At 38.5% G+C, this 21,422-nt stretch overlaps 1 protein-coding gene across 1 annotated transcript in view; it reads left to right on the top strand.

The window, feature by feature from the left end:
* CFAP58 (cilia and flagella associated protein 58) overlaps positions 1-8,125 on the top strand; it is an 86,583-nt gene extending 78,458 nt beyond the window's left edge. Inside the window, exons 15-17 of the mRNA XM_081823585.1 lie at positions 1,289-1,408; positions 3,741-3,874; positions 7,709-8,125. Of these exons, the coding sequence (XP_081679711.1) occupies positions 1,289-1,408; positions 3,741-3,874; positions 7,709-7,820 (366 nt within the window). The 3' untranslated portion in view covers positions 7,821-8,125. The remainder of the gene's footprint in view (positions 1-1,288; positions 1,409-3,740; positions 3,875-7,708) is intronic.
* The last annotated feature ends 13,297 nt before the right edge of the window (positions 8,126-21,422 follow it).

Raw genomic sequence — 21,422 nt, 5'->3', positions numbered from 1 at the left:
TAAAGATCTCGTTGTTCTGGCCCACCCCAAACACCATCCCTAGTTGATGGAGCCATTCTTATGGCTCTAGCCACGATCCACCTCCAGTTCCAACTTGCTCTTTTGTTCGAACTTTGGGACCTCATTTTCAACTCTTATTCTCAATATCCCACAACACCTCAAACTCAACATATCCAGACCCCACTGATAATCAGAAGAGAATGTGGGAACGGTTCCTTCCCCCTTCCCCACACCCCTTCTTTCCTAGCCTCCCTGCCTCCATTACCATCACCTGCCAGCCCCCAAGGTGTCCATATTAAAAGCCTTAGAGTCTTCTTGGTCCTGCTCCTTCCTTCCTCACTTGTCTGATCTTTCCCCAAATCCCACTGATTCTATCTCAGGAATGTCTTCACATATCTACCTCCTTTCCATCCTAGTTGTCTTAGGTCCATCTGTTTTCATCTTCTGCTTATCCTGGTCCCCTGAACAGTCTCCTCACTCTGTTCTCTGCCTTCCCGCTGGAGCTATTCCTCTGAAGACAAACCCAAGCACGGCTCATCCTTTCCTCCCAAACCACAAAGCCTGGAACCTACCTATGAGCCCAGCCTTTTCTCTCCACTACTCCCTCCTTTGGCCCAGGGCACCTACTGAACTAGACTCACTTCTCCTGTGTCCTGACTCTGAACCTTGGCCTAAAAACCTTTCCTTTCTCTCTCTGCTTGGGGAAAAACTCCTACTCATTCTTCAAGCAACAATGCAAATGATATTTTTGCAAAAACTCCCACACTCCCTACTTTTACTGGCCACAACACTTGTCCAAATCTTCCATCACTGCCCTTGTCTCTCAGTCATGTGATCATAAGTTTAGGTAGAGAGAGACTTTTCCTTCCTCATATGTCGTATTATTTGTATCCAAATGCTGGGCCTATCCTAAGCCCTTGACCGGGGTTGTTTGGACGCACTTTTTTTTTTTTTTAAAGATTTTATTTATTTATTTGATAGAGAGATAGCGAGAGCAGGAACACAAGCAGGGGGAGTGGGAGAGGGAGAAGCAGGCTTCCCGTAGAGCAGGGAGGCCGATGCGGGGCTCGATCCCAGTACGCTAGGATCATGACCTGAGCCAAAGGCAGACACTGAGCCACCCAGGCGCCCCTGGACGCACTCTTGATAGAATCTACGGTGAATGTGTTCAGTGAGGCACTCCGAAGTATCTTAGGATGGTCCCAAGTTCTCCCGACCTTGCTGGTAAAGGCACTTTCCCTGTCTTGAAGGGGCTGTTCATCTCCCTTGTGGTTTTGCTCACCACCAGGAAAAAGAGAAACTGTATGTGGAACTAAAGCACATCCTGGCCCGGCAGCCCGGTCCCGAGGCCGCAGAGCAACTACAGATCTACCGCCACACGCTGCGGGAGAAGACCAAGCAGCTGAAAGTAAGTGGGAGCCTCTGCCTTTTCCTGGTCCCACGCGAGGGACCCGGACAAGTCCACTGTCTCAGTACAAGGAGCCGGTCTCCCAATGCCACATGCCGCAGAGGTTGGCTTTTTAATTCCAGTCCCAGGAGGAACAGGACACATCTCAGAGCCACCCCCCTGCAGCTAGACTAATAGACCCCACGATTCTCTTCTTCCTGAAAGAAGGAGGTGAGCAAGTAAAGAAAGAGTTGGAGAGAGAATGATGGCACCAGAATGGAAATTTGGGGGGTGGTGTGTATAGGGATGATCTCAAGATGAGTGAGAGGACTTGGATGGTGGGGAAGAACAGAGGAAACATTTTAACACCGTCATCCCCGGAAGCAGACCGCTGTGCCCAAGCAGGTGTTTGTTATTTCATTCCACCTGCAATAAATGTTCAGAAAGCACAGGTTGGTCCCCAGCCCCCAGGGCCTGCCTTTGTGACCATCTCTCAAATCAGTCACTATGAAAGGAAAGTAAAATCACTAGAATTCTGTTAGCATAAATTCCCTTCTAAGTGACTTCAGAACCTCAGCTGGGGAGATGGAATGTTTTATTATTACATGTGCCTTTTAAAAGTTTTCTCAAAAAGTGTGTGTTCCCATTGTATCTGGAGCTTTACCTCCTCAGCAGGTACTTAGATATTCTTGGCATGTCAGGGAAGTCTCACACACATGCATGCACAGAATGTAGCACACGCCGGCTGAATTCTGGCACTTACCTGCGCAACGGGGGTAATAATCGTTGCCTTTCTGCCTGGGGTAATAGAGATGCCATGCTCCTCGTCTAGTTCCAATCCTCCCACAAATAGGACATTGTAAAATCACATCCTTCTACTTTAAAAGAGGCAGATGAAACAGAAGTGTAATTAGAACATTAATTTTCAACTTACCACTCACCGTGTTTATTTCATATGAGTATCCTGAGATGTACTTCAAATTTTGCATGAGGCATAATCTTTTGATTATTTTCATCCTTTTAAACAATTGTATATGTCAAGCAAAAGAAAAGCTCATTTTCTCAGGAGTGGGTATAGACGAGAAAAGCACATGTCTGTCTTCACATTACTGTCAGATAGCCACACTCAGCACTAGATTGCATTATATGGCTCACAGGAGCTTTTTGGTATTTTAACCCTTTAACTCAGGAAATCCAGAATTTTGCTCTGATGAAATGTGACCCCTGGTGGAAGAGGTTCAGAGGTGGTGGCCCTCAGCCGGTCTGCCAGTTTGTCCTCGTTATCTGGGCTCTTTTAGGAAATGCTATGTTCATTGTTTGGAAACAGAGCCTTTGTTCCTAATTGTTTAACTATTAAGGCAGGTTTTCTCCCAACATGAAAGTCCTATTCTTTAGCTCATGATAGCATAGTCAGAATCGTTTTCAGAGCGATTAAGGGAAAGTGTTCAGAGGCAGATGAATACTCAGAAGACAAAGATCCCCCTTTTGTGCAAATTTGTAAAATCGTGAGCAAGAGGAAAAACAAATCCGTCTGTTGCATGCCCCTTAGAATGGTAACCTTCCTTCCTTCCCTCTGGTTTCTGTGGGGTGTACTCCTAGCTTGGGCATGCTTTACACATCCTGTTTAGGTGAGTAAATTCCCACTCTTCCTGCTCAGCTGAGACCAGTAGCATCTATGGGACACCAGAGTGGAAGAGGCAGATAATCAGGGTTCCTATCACGCATGCTTTAGACTTTCCCATGCGCGTATCAGCTCCCTGCTTCTCAGAGGTGAGTACTGTGGTGCTGGGAGAAAGAAAGAACCTGTGCAGAGTCCCAAAGAGCACAATAAAGAGGTGACAGACATTTAACAGAACAGCAACCTAGGAAAACACATAAATTGGATGCCTACTTAGTGGTGGTGGTGGCAGGATGATTCCAGAATAAATTTTACCATAATCTGCAAATGAATCACTCTCCCTAGTGATGACTTCCCTGAATGTTCTTTAAAAAGACTTTAAATGCAGTTTGATGCTGTATGTCTGGGAGTTTTTCTGTCTCTGCTCACAATATACCTGAAACACTTTACACCATTCATGTGTGAGCCTGCTTGAATGTGGCCTGAGAGTTCTTTTAAACAGAGGTTTCACTACATTTGTCACTGGATTAGGAGTCTGCAGACCTCAGTCAGATTTTTACCTAGAGGCAGACCTTGAGAACTGGCAGAAGTGAGTGGATTAGTTGTTAAACTTGGGCATGGTTTTGTATCACTTGCCTCCCTGAGGTAAATGGCAGCAGATTAGAAAAAAATCTCAGGAAAGGATATTGTCTCACTGAGTCTCTTCTGCTAATGCTGCTTTATTTGTCCTGTTAGGTTTTGTCTTCAGAGTTGAATATGTATGAATCACAGAGCCAAGAATATAAATATGAGATCGAGAAACTTACCAATGAACTGATGAACTTAAAGAAGAAATACCTAGCTCAGAAGCGTAAAGAATACATTCAGAAGTAAGAATTAGTCAAATGTTCTTCTAATTGTGTTGTGCCTATTACCTGCTGATAAGAAAATAATTGGCAGACAGTCACGGAGTCATGGAATCCATGGGGGGTAAACTAAGGCACAGGGTGAACAAATGACATTCTACAGGTCCCCACTGGTTTGTGTCAGAGCAAGATGCATGTCTCCTTTGATACTAAGGCCTCTCCTTAGGACCCGAACAAGGATCCATTAATATCTGCTCATTGGTGGACCTCCCATGGAGCAGAGGAAACAGTGTGATCCGCGCAGCGCCCCTCCCCCAACACTGTTCTCATGGTTTGAGAACGTTTACAGACACAGGGAATCTTGCTAAGGGGTGGAAGCTTGGTAAAGCTGTTCTTCCCGAGAATGCAGCTGTACCACTGTAATGACGAGTAGCTCACAGATCATTTTTTTAAAGATTTTTTTAATTCATTTATTCACGAGAGACTGGGGGCGGGGCAGAGGCAGAGGGAGAAGCAGGCTCCCCACGGAGCAGGGAGCCCAACATGGGACTTGATCCCGGGACCCCGGGATCATGACCCGAGCCGAAGGCAGACACTCAACCAACTGAGCCGCCCAGGTGCCCCCACAGGTCATTTTTTACCTATGTTTTAGATAATCGGTCTCTGAACCATCTTTACGTCTAGTAACTGACTTTAGTATCTGCTGGGGGCGTGACGTGAGCTCTTCTTTGAGGAGAGGATGATGCCCTCTCAGGTTGACATTTGGGGTTTCAGGATACCTACATGTGGACTGACAAATGTCTCTTCAGTTGGTTATCATCATTTGCCTAAGGCTGGGGTGAGAGAGTGGGCCCGAGGGAATCAGTGGGTTTGAACCTTGGCTTGGCTGTGTGGCATTACCCACCTTATCCAGTTAATTCTGTAGTGGCTCACATCGTGGGTTTACATCAAGTTGGGTATTTCATCCACGTGGGCACTGCAGGGACCTGGTGAAGAAGGGGCATCTGCCTGTGATTTGTCAGTGACAAACAACTATTTAAAGTAACTCGATGCAAATGGATTTGCCAGGAAAAATTTGCCCTTCTTGTAAATCAGAATATTCCCTCATTCCACATTCAGATGCCAGCTTCTTGGTAGAATAAAATCCTGCTAAAAATTAGAGCTAATTTTGGTGGGTCTGTCTTGATGTCTGGGTCTGGCAACTATCTGATTCAGAATCACTGGTGGGATTTGGTGAACATGCAGGTTTCCAGGCCCCATTTCCAGATGTTTGGGTTCTGCAGGCTCTGGATGAATTTGCAGGTCAGTCACTCCTCAGGGGATTTCCATGCTCACGGAAGCTGGAGAACCACTGATATTAATGGTGTGAATCAGTGCATGTTGGGTGGAAACACGGTGGTTTTCTTTTAGGACACCAGGGTCGTGCTGATGGCTGGTTCCAATGTGAGGCATGTGTCCAGTTCAGTGGCCTTCAAGCATTTTGATTACACTCTCTTATCAGTAAAACACTTTTGAACTTGTAGCCCCCCATATATATGCATGCATATTAAATATGTATTTGTTTTGAGTTTTAAAATGAAATTTTTTAGAATAGTTTTCTACTTCCAATATATTTTAATTTATCTAAATTGCATGCAAAATACTATTGTCACTTTGTCAGTAATTAGTAAACTGAGATTTTTTTATTTTTGAAAGACAAAATATGAATAGAATCTGAAATACCTTCTTTGCACTTCCCAGTGGGTCATCTTACTCATCTTGTAGAGTAAATGCAACCCGTTTTGGAGACCAGCAGTCTAGTTTACACAGTTACAAACAGCCAGCTTAGCTAAGCAGTTAGTTAACTTTCTAGAGCTGACTAACTCCCCACCTTGGCCCTGGAGTTTGGCCTGTTGACCTTATTGATCCCCCTCCTGCACACCCTCCATGCAGTTTTCTGGACACAGAGAGCCTGTGGAACCAACAGGAATGCCCCTCTGTGGGCTCAGCCCCTCCCAGTGGCACATCCACGAAAACTGCAATGCCCCCAGCCATAGGCCACTTGTGGATATTTAACTTAAAATGAATTACAGCTAAATCAAATTACGAATTCAGTTCCTTAGGTGCACTAGTCGCATTTCAACTGCTTAATAGCCACATGGAGGTAGAGGACACAGCATTAGGCTCTAGATAGAGAGCTTTGCCATCATCGTGGAAAGTTCTATCAGCACAGCTCTAGAATCCTTGCTTTTACCTGTCCTCTTCTTGCCCTAAAATGTTCATTACTTGTAGCCACTCTGACCTGGTTAGGATGTCATTGGCGCTTCCATTTTGGTGGGGATCCATACCCTGGAGGTAGACAGAGAGAGGGGTTCACGGGAGAAGAGCAAAAGGTTTCAGGTGCTGAAGGAAAGTATGCTGAGGCAAGAACAGGGTGCGGAGAGGGTGTGGACTGGGAGGGAGGAGGCTGAAGGGGACCAATGTGATGGTCTACGAATATACTACAAAGGCAGTGTAAAGGAGACATCATTCCCATCAGTCACCTCAGACCAAGCCAGCCGCGGTAAGCTGAAGTTCCTTCAGAGAGGGAAAGTTACGTTACTGAAGGCAAGAGAGGGATGGGGAGGGGGCTGCCTGCATCCACCAGCCATCAGTTATGCAGGTTGCAAGTACTAGAAAGAATCCTCTTTACTGGGTCCACTCAAGGCTAAAGCTTTTGTCCTACTTATGGAGGATTATTTTTTTTAATAATAATGAAATCAATCCTGCTAAGAGACTGCTGGATTCATTAGTCAATCCTCTACAGGTTCTTTCCAAATGGAATAATTTAGAATAATCTCTGTGGATGTTTTCCCTATACTTGGTCTTTATAAAATAGCAACTCATGCTATTTTTGCCTTCTTTCACTTTTCTCAAACACCCTTTTCATCATGTTTCCATCCTGACCTGCACCCTCACCCACCTGCCACTGACTCTCCTGCCCCGGACCCCCAGGCTGGTCTCGAGTTTGCAGAACTAGCCAGATTCTTTCCCCAAAGGTGGAATTCTTTCCCTTAAGGTAAATCACTTCTAGTTGTCAAGTCTAATTGGGTTTGGTCTTAGTTGTTAGCTTAATTTTTATTTTTAAAAAGGGATTCCAAAGATGTTTTCTGTAAGACCCCTAAATACACAATAGGGAATTTGTGTAAATTTAAGCTACCTCTGCAGGAGACCTGAATGTGTCTGTGTGCAAATGTGTTTGTGTGTGTGTGAACGTGTGTGTATATGTGTGCGTATTTAAAGGAGATATGTTGTAGATTTTCCTTTATCTATTGCCAAAGGTGCTATCTTATTTATCTTTCTCAGATTTTCTTGTATCTTAAACTATTTCTAATAATAATTGCTGCTTGTCTAAAGTTATAGGAAAATTTGTATTTTATAAATATCCAAGTTTGGTGAAGATATCTTGTGTGTGTGGTAAATATTTATAAGTTTCCACTGAAACTTTGGAATATAAAAGTTGGTAAATGATGAATTAGTCATTATAACTAAGCCAAGAGAAAGATTCTTCTGACTGATCTTTGGAACTAAACAAATGTTTTATAAAACAGGAAGATGATTACAGGTCGGAAGTGTCAGGTCTATAGTGATTGAGTTATAATGAGGTTTTATGTCCACATTTAGATCACCATTAAGAAGGTACATTTAATTGTGTCTTTCCCTAATTCTGTGTGTTATCAGTGAACACCTAATTAGATTTAAACAACTACCTTGTCTAAAACTGGAAGCTTTAATCAAAGCAGTTTTCAGTGGCTAACTCACCCTAGGAACTTAGAGAACACCACACTTAGAAGAGGAAAAATATGTTAAGGAAGTTAACTTTCACCTCCTGTCTTACAGAAATAAGGACAGAGTACCCATGGATAACACCTTCTCAACGGCCAAGCCAACTGGCCCTCGTTTTACTGGGGGTGGATTTCCCCTCAACAGGCCATCCAAAGTGAAGTCCTAACCTGAAGCTCCTGGCTGGGTGCATTTGAACAGCTCATGAAATTCGCTTTGAAACATTTTGGAGGAATCTCTTTCAAATCCCTTGGATCCTAAGTATTTAGAGAAATCAGTGCTCAAATTCCAGGATGAAAAGAAATACAAAACTATCATCGTCATGTACATGTAAGAGTGATGACATTCTACTTGGTCCTCATGGATATTAACAGATTGTAATTATATCATTCAATTAGGCTGACACGTTGCTTAAAGCAAATCTTTTGTTACTACCACATTGATTGATTTGAAATGCACCACATATCTAGACACTCTGTAGAGATGAAATTTTGGGTCTGAATTTATCTATTATAAACATCGGTGTATAGGTTTTACATTTAAAAATATTTTTGAAATGCAGTGTGTTTCTTATTAATTAGAATCTTTTTAAATTATTCCTCATTAACAAGTCACTGCATGAGGTGAGAAAAGAAAAGACAAACTCCCAAGTATTTAAAACGTGTTTTGAGAATGATTTCTATGTGGAATTTCTTTTCAGGCCTGGGGTATGAAAATCTATTCCAAAGAGATAAACTAATAAATACTTCACCATAAATAATAAAAAAGAACCTTTGTAGAGATTTTGATCTTTGCTTTGGTAGAGTATGTAATTAAAGTTTAAAACTACTTTGAGAAATGTCTAACATAAGGATCTGATTCAGTGGAACCAAGACTTTAAAATGAGGGATTTGGGCTGGTGTCCTCTGAAGGCCTTGTATTTCTTAGACCTCCTGCTTGGAGAATGGGGTTATGTAGGACAAGGATCTGTGTGGCTTTCAGGCTTCAGGCCAACATTTAGAGTCATTGAATCCATTGTATTATCTTTCTGTTGAAGCCACAGTTATGTGGACTTCAGTTCAAAGTTTCCTCATTAAGTGAGTTCATTCAGGAATATTATGTGAGGACACTTTGGTCATTTCTCTCACAAGAACTTGACCTCTGCAATTTTTTAAATTATAGAGGAGTAAGCAGCTCAAGGACAAGGACAATATAAGTGGATCATTCCAGTTGTCCTATGGGACCAAGTTTCCCACTGCAAGGAGCAGAAGACTTAATGACCCCAAGATGCTTGTTGAGATTATACAGAGAGGTGGGATTTTAGAGGGATCACCTGCATGTTCTGCTGTCTTTCTCAGTTCACCCCCAGAAGCAGATCCAAGACAATGATGACCGTGAAGTGATTTATTATGAAGTGATCCCAGGAAACCCACTAATAGTGGGGAAGTAGGTCAGAGAAGGGAAGGCAATCAAGCTAGTTTGCACTTTTAAGTCAAGTTCCATGGTGGGAGACTTTGGCTACATTTTGCAGGGGGCTCTGGAGACAATGTAATCACAGCTCAGAGTTGTCCCTGTCAGGGGCAAGGGAGCTGGAGTATTTATAAGCCCCATGCTGGCTGGTGTTGGTCAAGGACCGCTCTGCAGGGGTCCTTCTGCCTGCAGGCAAAGCAGGGTCTGGCAGCCTGGGGGCAGCCACGAGACAGAAATGGCGTTTGCTGACTGTCAGCAGTGAAAATGCTAAGGGCTGGGGGAAGTGGGCTGGGCAGTAGCATCTTCTTGCTTTTCCCGCATGGTCCCAGGAGGAAAAGGACAGATGGAAATCACCCTGCACTGTAGCTGGTGACCCTGTGCTGAGGTGTGGTCATCAACTCTTTGTGTACCGTATAGGAGGGTGGAGGATAGGGATGTACCCTAGAGAATTTGCCAAGAGCACCTTAAACCTAAAGAATCACAGTGGGACCATTTCCATTTTTGAAAATCACTGGTGACATCTGACCTCAGGGCCGTATTTTTTCAGACAAATGACTTTTGCAGGTAAGGTAAAGCAAGGCAAAGTTATTACACATGTACAACTTTGGAGATTTTCCAGTCCATTCAGGGACATTTTGCAGGGTATCTATAGCCAACTTCTTTCTGAGTCCTTGGATGGCTTTATAAGAGGTTCACTTCTCTAGGGAAAAAGACGTCTATGATTCTTGATCTATCTCAGTATGATAAAGACTTTGGAGGCAGATGCTGCGTTCGAGTTCTGGCATAGCGTAACAATGAGTTGTTTGAGGATTAAATGAATTAATGCAGAGGTAAGGTTAGAACAGTATCAGGCACATAGTGACTGTTTAATAAATACCTGCCATTATTATTATTACATAGAGATAACTTGTGTTTTGAAATTAGAGAATAAACAATGTTTATGACACTACAAGGTAGGGATGAAATTGGATTTTGTAGTGTGATTTAGGGTTGAATATCTTGCAGAAATGCCACATTGGGTACCTCACGAAAAATTCTGTATATGTTTTTTGTAATCTGGGGACAGATTTTTCACCTTCAGAAATCAGAGCTTCCAGAGGGAAAGACCCTGGTGGCCTCTAGCTGCCATCCTCTTGTTTTTCCTCCCTGGAATGGAGCAGGGCAGTCAGCCTCTGTGGATGACAGAGGTCCCATGAGCCAAGATGGCGCGGGCTCCGGTAGATGACAGGGCAGCTCAGGATGGCTCAGTATGCTTATGTTCAAACGTAGGAGGAGTAAATTAAGACTTGAAAAGCTGGAAGATACCGCCACTGCTTCTCATTTGCTGTACACCCTGACAGCCCAGGGTATTAGAAGCAATAACTATTAGGTGTGGGTGTTAGCACCTTAGCCATATAAAAGTGAGTTGTTAAAAACACTGAGATTTGCAAATCATTAAAGGTACCTGTGAACTCGCAGTGGGCTGAGGTGCTTTTAAAATCACAAATTTGAGCTGCATTGTAAAGCAACATTAGGAAATTGTACAGTAGCATCATTTTACCCTGGGGTTTTCAGAGTTTCAGAAAGAAGTCCTGTTGCTAAACCAGCCATTGACTCTCCACTGGGCTGATGGGGGAGCTGGTATGGTTTCTCTGTAGATGGAGAGAGACATGATAAAAGGGACTCCCTGGTCATTATTTGCTGATCATAGCTTCTCAGCGACTGCTCTCATAGACAGGTTTTCATTGTGCTTACCTCTAAAGAAGTTGCCCAGAGCAAAGGTTTGTTGCTGTGATAAAGCCGTAGAGACAGAGGTAGTTATGCTAAGAGGAGGCAGTAGCAAATCTCTGGTCATGGCCTGTCATTTTGCTATAAAAATTTATCCAGGGTTGATAATTATCGTTTGATCTCCTGGCTTTCTCAGTCAGATTCTGAAGTTTGACCTATGCCAAGATACCCACTGGAAAATGCTGTATAATGAATTTTGAGCAATGTGGCATTTCAGAGGCTGGACCATTTGAGGAAAAATGCTAGGTCTCTTAGTAAACATAATCAATTATATGGAGATCTAGCTGGAATAGGAGCAAAGGGAGGGCATTTTAAAATATTAAAATGGTAAAATAGTTTAAAAATATATCTCACTATTTTCTTTGTAGTGGATGGGAAATATTTTTATGACATTATCCATTTTTAACTCCTAATTCAATGCTGTTTTAGTACACCATTTCTCATATCTATTATTTAAAAGTTCCATTAGGATTTTGAGACCCATTAGAATTTTATAGCAGTATGAAATGTGGTATCAGCAGGGTACCATTTTTCTTTTTTATAATTAAAGAAAGATTTTTTCCCCCTTTATTTTGAAGTACCTGATTGAAAATGTGGATAGAATGTTAGAAGATATGAATGAGCAAAAAGAAGAAAAGGGCACCAACAATCCCACGATCTATTGATAAATGGTGTTTCCTGGGGCCAACACTCCTCTCATTCACACGGGTTGGTTGTTCCAATTGTTCATGCCCACCATTTGTTCTGACCGATTGGTGCTTATAATTCCCAATTGTTAAATGTTTTGAATATGACCTTTGAAATATTACTGTTTTATAATCTTGAGTGTATCTTCTTCGACTTTTAAAATAAGTATATATAAATATATTTTGTTTTTAAAAATCAAAGATAAAATGGAGATACAATTTACATATAACAGAAACACATATTTTAAGTGTAAAGTTTAGTAGGTTTTGACAAAAGCATATACCCAAATAACTATAATCATCATCTTCCAAGAATGCCCTTATATCCCTTGGCAGTCAATATTCACAGCCCCCATCCTGCCTAAGCAACGATGGATCTGTTTTTCATCATTGTATGTTAGTTATGTCTTTCTTAGAATTTCATATAAGTGGAATCATATGCTATATACTCTTTAGTGCCTGGCTTTTTTAATGTAGTATGTTTTTGAGATTCACTTATGTTGTTGTGTATATCAATAGTTTATTCATTTTTATTGCTGAGTAATATTCCATTACATTGACATAATACAATTTGTCTATTGATTTACCTGTTGCTGGGAATTCAGATTGTTTCATGAATCAAGTTGTTTAGTTATCATGAATCAAGTTGCTAGGAACATTTATGTACCAATCTTTATGTGAACAAATATTTCATTTCTCTTGGGTAAATGCTGAGGAATGAACCTGCTGGATCGAAAGGTAAGTGTACATTTAACATGATAAGAAACTGCTGGACTGTTTTCCCAACTGATTGGACCATTTTACATTCCTATGAACAATGTGCATCAACTGCGATTACTCCAATCCTTGTCAATATTCAGTATTGTCAGTATTTTTTAAGTCATTCTTTTGGATATATAGTGATATCTCATATTTAAATTTATATCTCCTGATAATAATGTCAAGCATTTTTTCATGTGCTTTTGGTCATTCATATGTGTAGTGTCTTCAAATCTTTTGCCTATTTTTTTTATCATATAGATTGTAGAAGTTTTTTGTATATTCTGGATACAAAACCTTTGTCAGATAGATGGATTGCAAATGCCTTTCCATTTTCTTAACAGTGTATTTTGAAGAGCAGACATTTAAAATTTTAATAAGGTCCAATTTATTTTTATTTTCTTATGTGGTTTATACTTTTCTTGTTCTAAGTAATTTGTGCCTATTCCAAGACAGTAATGATTTTTTTAATCTGTGTTTTTCTTTAGAAGTTTTAGATTTTATGTTTGTATTTATGATCCATTTAGAGTTAATTTTATGTATGGTGTGAGGTTAGAGTAGAGGTTTATTTTTGTTCCATTTGGATATCCAGTTGTTCAGCACCATTTTCCCATTGCATTGCCTTGGAACACTTGTAGAAAATCAATTGACTATTTGACTAGTTCTATTTATGAACTCTCTGTTCTGTTTTGTAGTTCCATATCTACCTCTCTTGATAACAATAGCTTTATGGTAACTCTTAAAATTAGATGGTGTAAGATCTTCAACTTTTTTCTTCTTTAGAATTATTTTTGTTATTCTAGATCCCTTGCATATCTATATACAGCTTAGAATCAGCTTGTCGATTTCTACAACAAAGTTTGCTGGGAATTTGGTTGGGATTGCATTGAATCTATGGATGGATTTGGGGAGTATTGTCATCTTAACAATATTGAGGCTTTCAATCCACGAATATGGTACATCTTCTCATTTACTTAGTTTTAAATTTCTCTCAGCAACTTGTAGTTTTCAGTGTACAGATATTGCACATATTTTATTACATTTGTCTAAATATTTTGCATTTTCTGATGTTACTATAAATGGTATTTACATTTTTACTTTCCATTTGTTATTAGTATGTAGAAATGCAACTTTTTAAATATATTATTTTGTATTCTAGGATGTTGCTAAATTAATTCGTTTTATAGCTTTGGGGGATTATGTAAAATTTTCTATGAACATAATCATGTTTTCTACAAATAAAGGTAGTTTCTCTTTTTTTCTTCTTTTTTATTCACAATTACTATACTTATACTGGCCAGGAATTTTAGTACAATGTTGAATTGAAGTGGTGAGAGCAACATCTCTGCCTTGTTCTTGATGTCGGGGGAACCCTTCATCATGAAGTATGATGTTAGCTGTAGGATTTTCATAGATGCCTTTTATTGGGTTGAGGAAGTCCCCTTTTATTTCTTGTTTGCTAAGATATTTTAATCATGCATGTATATTGAATTTCATCAGTGCTCTTTTTTTTTTTGCATGTACTGAGATAATCATGTTTTTTTCTTTTATATTTTGTTAACATGGTGTATCACTTTAATTTTCAAATGTTAAACCAATTTTGCCTTTTTTTGGGGTAAACTCTTCTTTGTCATATTGTCATTTTAATGTATTTATATGTTGTTGAATTAGACTTACTAATATTTTGTTAAGGATTTTTACAACTATATTTATGAGGTTTATTGGTCTATAGATTTCCTGTGGTATCTTTCTATGGTTTTGGTGTTAAGATTTTGCTGACCTCATAAGCTGAATTGGGAAATGCTCCTTCTTTATTTCCTGAAATAGATAGAATTGTAGAATGGATATTATTTCTTCCATAAATATTTAATATAATTTGTCAGTAAAGCCATCTGAAATTATAATTTTTCTTGTGTAAAGGTTTTTAAATAGATATAAGGCTATTCAGTTTTTCTGTTTTATCTTGTGTCACTTTATATAATTTGTGTCTTTGAAGGAATTCATATATTTCATATAAGTTGTTGAGTTTATTGACATAAAATTGTTCATAATATTCTTATACTACCCCAAACATTGGTAAGATCTGAACAAATGTTTCCTGTTTCATTCTGGATATTGGTAATTTGAATCTTCTCTCCTTTTTTCTTATTTTATGTTATCTATCTATCATCTATCAGATAGAGAGAGAGAGAGACAGGCAGAGGGGGATGCAGGCTCCCCACTGAGCAAGAAGTCCAATGTGGGACTCAGTCCCGGGACCCTGGGATCATGACCTGAGCCGAAGGCAGACGCTTAACTGACTGAGCCACCCAAGCGTCTCTCTCCTTTTTTCTTTATGAGAGTTTATCATAGCAGTTTATCAAAAAATTTTATTAATATTTCTAAAGAACCAGCTCTTTATTTCTTTAATTATTCTCTAATGTCAGTTTTTTATTTCATTAACTTCTGCTCTAATACTTAGTATTTTCTTCCACTTACTTTGGGTTTAATTTTCTCTTGTTCTTATAGCTTCTTACTGTAATTGATTTTAGCCCTTTCCTTTAAAAAAATAGCCTTTAAAGCTATACATTTTCCTCTAAACTCTGCTTTAAATGCATCCAGTTTTAATTTTAATTAAATTTTAATTAAATTTTAATTTTTTAAATTAAATTTAATTTTATTATGTTATATTAGTCACCATACAGTACATCATTAGTTTTTGATGTAGTGTTCCATGATTCATTGTTTGCGTCTAACACCCAGTGCTCCATGCAGTATGTGCCCTCCTTAATACCCATCACCGAGCTAACCCATCCCCCAACCCCCTCCCCTCTAAAGTCCTCAGTTTGATTCCCAGAGTCCATAGTCTCTCATAGTTCATTTCCCCCTCCGATTTCCCCCCTTCATTTTTCCCTTCCTTCTCCTAATGTCTTCCATGCTATTCCTTAGATTCCACAAATAAGTGAAACCATATGATAATTGACTTTCTCTGCTTGACTTATTTCACTTAGCATAATCTCCTCCAGTCCCATCCATGTTGATGTAAAAGTTGGGTATTCATCCTTTCTGATGGCTGAGTAATATTCCATTGTATATATTGACCACATCTTCTATATCCATTCATCTGTTGAAGGGCATCTCGGCTCTTTCCACAGTTTGGCTATTTTAATGTGTTATGTTAAATATATATTCATTTTATATGTTATATATATTATCTTATATAAAATATATTTTATTCTATATATGTTATATAAATATTTTAATTTATTTATAAATAATTTATAAATAATAAATATATTTTAATGTTATGTTTTCATTATTATTCAGTTTAATTAGTTTCTACCTTCTTTTATGACTATTTGTTTTACTCATGAGGTGTTTAGAATCATGTTTTTAAATTTGCAAACATTTAGGTACTTTTCCAGATAGCTTTTGTTACTGATTTTTAATTTATTCTATAGTTATCAAAGAACATGTTCTGTATACTTTATTTCATTTTACTATTTTATTTTATTTATTTTATTTTAATTCCTGTATAGTTAACATACACTGTTATATTAATTTCAGGTGTACAATATAGTGATTCAACAATTCCATATATCACCCAGTGCTCCTCATGACAAGTGCACTCCTTAATCCCCATGACCTATTTCACCATTCCCTCACCTATTTCATCATTCCCTGAATACTTTGAATCATTTCAAATTTATGGACCAGAATATGGATTATCTTGTTTCTTGTTCTACGTACACCTCAAAAGGATATGTATTTTGCTTCTGTTGGGTGGAGTGTTGTATAAATGTCAATTTTGTAAACTTGTTGCTACTCTAAATTTTTTACTGATTTTCGTACTTGTTTTATTGATTACTGAGAGTGGAGTGTCAAATCTCCAAATGCGGTTGTGGCTTTGTCTATCCTCTCACTGTTAGTTTTTGCTGTGTGGATTTTGAAGCTTTAATAGTACATAAATATTTAGGATTATGTCTTCTTGATAAATTGAACTTTTTATTACGAAATATCTCTATTTCTGATAATATTGCTTGTCTAGAAGTCTACCTTGTGTAATATTAATATAGTCACTCCAGCTTTATTATTTGTAGTGTTTTCATATTATATTTTTTATATCCTTTTTTTTTTAAAGATTTATTTATTTACTTTAGAGAGCACAAGCAGGAAGGGCAGAGCTAGAGGGAGAGAGAATCTCAAGCAGACTCCACACTGAGTGCAGAGCCTGATGCGGGGCTTGATCTCACAGCACTGAGATCATGACCTGAGCAGAAAACAAAAGAGTTGGACGCTCAACTGACTGTGCCACCCAGGCGCCCCCATATCCTTTTACTTTTAAGGTATTGATATCCTAATATTAAAATATGCTCATTATAGATAGAATATAGTGGAATATTGCTTTTTTTCAAGTTCAGTGTGACAATCTTGCCCTTTTAATTAGAGGAATTAGACCCATTAGATTTAATGTAATTATTAGTATTGTTTAGGTCTACCATCTTACTATTTGTTTTGTAGTCCCATTTATTTATTGTTTCTCTTTTCCTGTTTGCTTTGCATTGAGTTTTCAACTTTACTGAGGCATAACTGACAAATAAAATTGTAAGATATTTGAAGTATACAACATGATTATTTGACATGTATACATTGTAAAGGGATTCCCCCCATTGAGTTAATCGATACATCCAACACCTCATATATTTACCTTTTTTTTTTTTTTTGGAGGGGATGACAACATTTAAGCTCTACTCTCAGTAAATTTCAATTATACAATGCAGTGTTATCAATTACAGTTACCATGTTATACATGAGATTCTTAGACCTTATTCACCTTATAACTGAAAGTCTGTATCCTTTTGCCAACTTCTCCCTTTGCTTGTTGTTATATTGTTTTCTGGTATGTATTAGACTGCAAGTATTCTTATCTTTGTTCCCCTGAATGTAATATGTCTTTTGCTTTACAAAATTTGTCTTTATAATTGATTTTTAGGATTTGATTATGATATGCTTTGGTGTGGTTTTCTTTATGTTTATCCTGCTTGGGGGTTATTGAGACTCTTGGAACTATAGGTTATAGTTTTCATAAAATTTAGAAAAAATTTGGCCATTATTTCTCAGATATTTTTTGTGCACACTCTTCCTGGGATTACTATTATTTTTATGTTAGACAGTTTGATAGTATTGAGTAGGCATTAAATTCTCTATTTTTCCTCCTTTTTTGTTTTGTTATTCACTTTGGATAATTTCTTTTGCAATGTATTAAAGTTTCACTAATACTTCCTTGGGCAGTGCATACTCTGTGGTTAAACCACATTTAATACATTTCTTATTTTAGATATTATATTTTTCAGCTTTAGAAGTTTCATTTGGTTATTTTTATATCTTTCCTCTCTCTCTTCTTTATGTTCATGCTTCCTTTACATCCATGAGCATATTTATCATAGCTGTTTTGAAATTCTTGTCTACTAATATATCATCTCTTTAATTTGTGATTATTTCTATTGACTAAATTTTCTCTTGGTTTGCATCATATTTTCCTGCATCTTTGCATGTCTGGTAATTTTTTATTAGGTGCTAGGATAATGTGAGTATTACACCATTGAGTGTCTAGAGTTTGTTGTCTTCCTTTAAAAAGTGGGCAAGTTTGTTTTGGTAGATAAATTGCTTGTGGATTACTTTAAGGTTATCCAAACAATTTTTTTTTAAGATTTTATTTATTTCTTTTTGAGAGAAGAGGGAGAGAGAGTGCATGAGACAGGGGAGGGGCAAAGGGAGAAGCAGGCTCCCCACTGAGTGGGGATCCTGATGCAGGACTCCATCCCAGGACCTTGGGATCATGACCTGAGCTGAAGCCAGATGCTTAATCAACTGAGTCACCCAGGTGCCCCCAAACAATTTTTTATTCTGACTTATTTTTATTTTTAAAAAGATTTTATTTATTCATTTGAGAGAGAGAGAGAGCACAAGCAGAGGGAGAAGCAGAGGGAGAGGGAGAAGCAGACTCCCCGGCTGAGCGGGGAACCAGACACGGGACTCAATCCTAAGTCCTGGAATCATGACCTGAGCTAAAGGCAGATGCTTAACCATCTGAGCCACCCCTGCGCCCCACTTCTGACTTATTTTTAGACTTACAGAGAAGTTGTAAGAATAATTCAAAGAATTCATTGATATCATTCACCCAGATTATCCAATTTTTATCATTTTATTATATTTGCTTTATTCATTTATCTATGTTTTTTTCTGAACCATTTAAGAGTAAATTGTAGAGATGATGTCTCTTTATTTCTAAATATGTCAGAGTGTATTTCCTAAAAATGAGGAACTCTGTTACATAACGCTAATTAAAATCAACCTCAAAAATTAACACTGGTATAACACTATTTTCTAATCTATAGACTTTATTGAGATTTTTACAAGTTGTCATATTTATGTTCTTTATAGCAAATGAAAATTCAGTATCATATCTCTTTAAACTCCTTTAATCTAGAGGAGATCTTTAGTCTTTCTTTGTATTTCATGACACTGAAGGTTATTTTTCAAACTCAGTTTGATTTTGTTTAATGTTTTCTTTTTTTTTTTTTTAAGATTAACTTATTTATTTGAATGGGGGGAGGAGCAGAGGGAGAGGGAGAGAGAAACTCAAGCAGACTCCGCACTGAGCCAATGCTTGAGTCCCCCAAAGCGGGCTCTATCTCACCATCCTGAGATCATGACCTGAGCTGAAATCAAGAGTTGGATGCCCAATCGACTATGCTACCCAGGTGCCCCATGTTTAACGTTTTCTGATGGCTCCATTTAGGTCATATACTTTCGGCCAGAATATCACAGAAGTGATGCTGAGTTCTTTTCAACGCATCATTTCAGGAGGCTGATGAGTGGTCTCATTACTGACCGTGTTAAGTTTGACGGTTGGCTTGAGATGGCATCACCATGTTTCTCTACTATAAATTTACTCTTCAACTCTTGTGACTAATAAATATCTGGTAGATAAATAATCTGAGACCATGTTAATATTCTATTCCTCCTTAAACTGTACCTACTATTTTTAGCACCATTGATGATTCTTTCCTTAATCAATAGCAATTATAATATTTTGTCAAATGGTGATATTCTTATTCTATCATTCCTTCTCTACTTATTAGCTGGCTTTTTACTGGTAGGAAGAATGACCCCTCCCTTCCTTCCTTCCTTCCTTCCTTCCTTCCTTCTCTCCTTCCTTCTTTCCGTCCTTTCTTTTAGTACTTATATTTCCTAAGTTATTTGTATAAACAATATGATTGCAATAAATATGAGAATTTTTTTAAAGATTTTATTTATTTATTTGCAGAGAGAGACACAGTGAGAGAGGGAACACAAGCAGGGGGAGTGGGAGAGGGAGAAGCAGGCTTACCATGGAGCAGGGAGCCCAATGTGGGGCTTGATCCCAGGACTCTGGGATCATGATCTGAGCCGAAGGCAGACGCTTAATGACTGAGCCACCCAGGCACCCCAAATATGAGAATTTTTAAGATGAACAAAAGCTTTCAGAATGTGAGCCCTTTGGCAAATCAACTATTTTCATTAAGATTTCTCATTTAATGATACAATGACAATTGAAAGAATATTCAGTCAACAGTATGTTTTGAGTTTCTATTTTATATAACTTATTATGCTAACTGCTTTAGGAAATGTAAAGGTGTCCTTGTAAATTTTAGAATTTTTGAGTTTTCTCTTCACTTCCAAATTCCTTTATATCCTTTCCCCCAGATACCTGTTCTCTATTTTATTCTATCAAGCAAGAGACCATGTCTCTACTTTTTCTCTAAGGCTGATTCCTCCATTTTTGCCCACAACCCTGTTCCCTTTTATGTCTTATAGAATCTTGTAAGTAGACAAGATGGCATAGTGTTTAAAAGCACACAGATTTTGGGACCAGACTAACTTTTTAATTTGAATCCATATTCTTCCAAGTATAGCTTTTTGATCTCAGGCAGGTTAAATAAGTCCCCAGTCTTTGGACTCTCATTTGCAAAATGAGGATAATAACCCATCTCAGAATTATGAGGATTACAGGAGATCACATGTGATATTTGCACAGTGCCTGGCACATAGTAAGTGCTCAGTAAATGTCAGCTTTAATTATTATTATCTAAAAATCATCTCCTTGCCCTAATAATAGCCTGGAAAGTTTTAAAATATTGTTCTATGTGGTCAGGTGAATGGATAATAATCGTGAAAACTGCTTAACTGCTCTCAGAATGGATATGGTCAAGAATCCTCCCTGGATTGTGAAGTCTTCTATTATGCTCTTTAAATAGGTATTAGAAGATTGAATGGCTATTAAAGTATATTGTGCCAATTCTGTCTCTTTCACATAAGTGATTAGTCTTTCTTACACTTAATCTGAGACAGAATGCCAGGAACTCTTTCCTCTAGTTCCATAATAACACTATTCTTTTCTATTTAAACAAAGACAATTCCTTTTCCTCCTTCCCATTGTGATGATGCATGGGAACTTATTAAGTGTAACAATAATTGTAATAGCTGCCATCACAAAGGCTTTTAAGAACCCTAATGCTGAGGCCACACCCCTGACTCTTTGGGAGAGGAACCCATATTCTCAAACCTGGTTGCACATGGGAATCACTTGGGGAACTTACAAAAGTACTGAGATCTGGGTCCTTCCCCAGAGACTCTGATTTCACTGGCCCCGGTGTATTGTGGACATTGACATTTTTTAAAGCTCCGAGTTGGTTCTGATGTAGCCAGACTTGAGGATGGCTGCTTTATATACAGTATCTCCTCCTCAAGAGAAGCCCGTCTTCAGACCTCATGAGAAAGGAAGCAACCTCCTGGGACATGGTACTTGCTTTCAGAGGCAAGACTCAAACTGATAAGTTTGACTAATTCTATCATGTCCCACATCATGACATTGAGGTTTCCTCAGTCTCTGATGAAAGCACAAGCACCTGGCCATTCCATTTTCATACTGCTCAAACTGACCCAATCCCCTATCCTTTCTCTCCTTCATCACACCCTCTAAACTCTGACCTATGGTCTGCAAACTTCCTACATCCTCAACCTTTTCTTCTGAATGGAAGCTCTCTTCTTTCCCTTGTCCTGACTCACCCTTGCTTCCTTTGCAGTCC

The sequence above is a fragment of the Leptonychotes weddellii genome, chromosome 6 (genome assembly GCF_054177405.1).
Source record: "Leptonychotes weddellii isolate Sample4059 chromosome 6, ASM5417740v2, whole genome shotgun sequence".
Taxonomy (NCBI): Eukaryota; Metazoa; Chordata; class Mammalia; order Carnivora; family Phocidae; genus Leptonychotes; species Leptonychotes weddellii.
The sequence above is the reverse complement of the archived record's forward strand: the minus strand, read 5'-3'. Positions and strand labels throughout refer to the sequence as shown.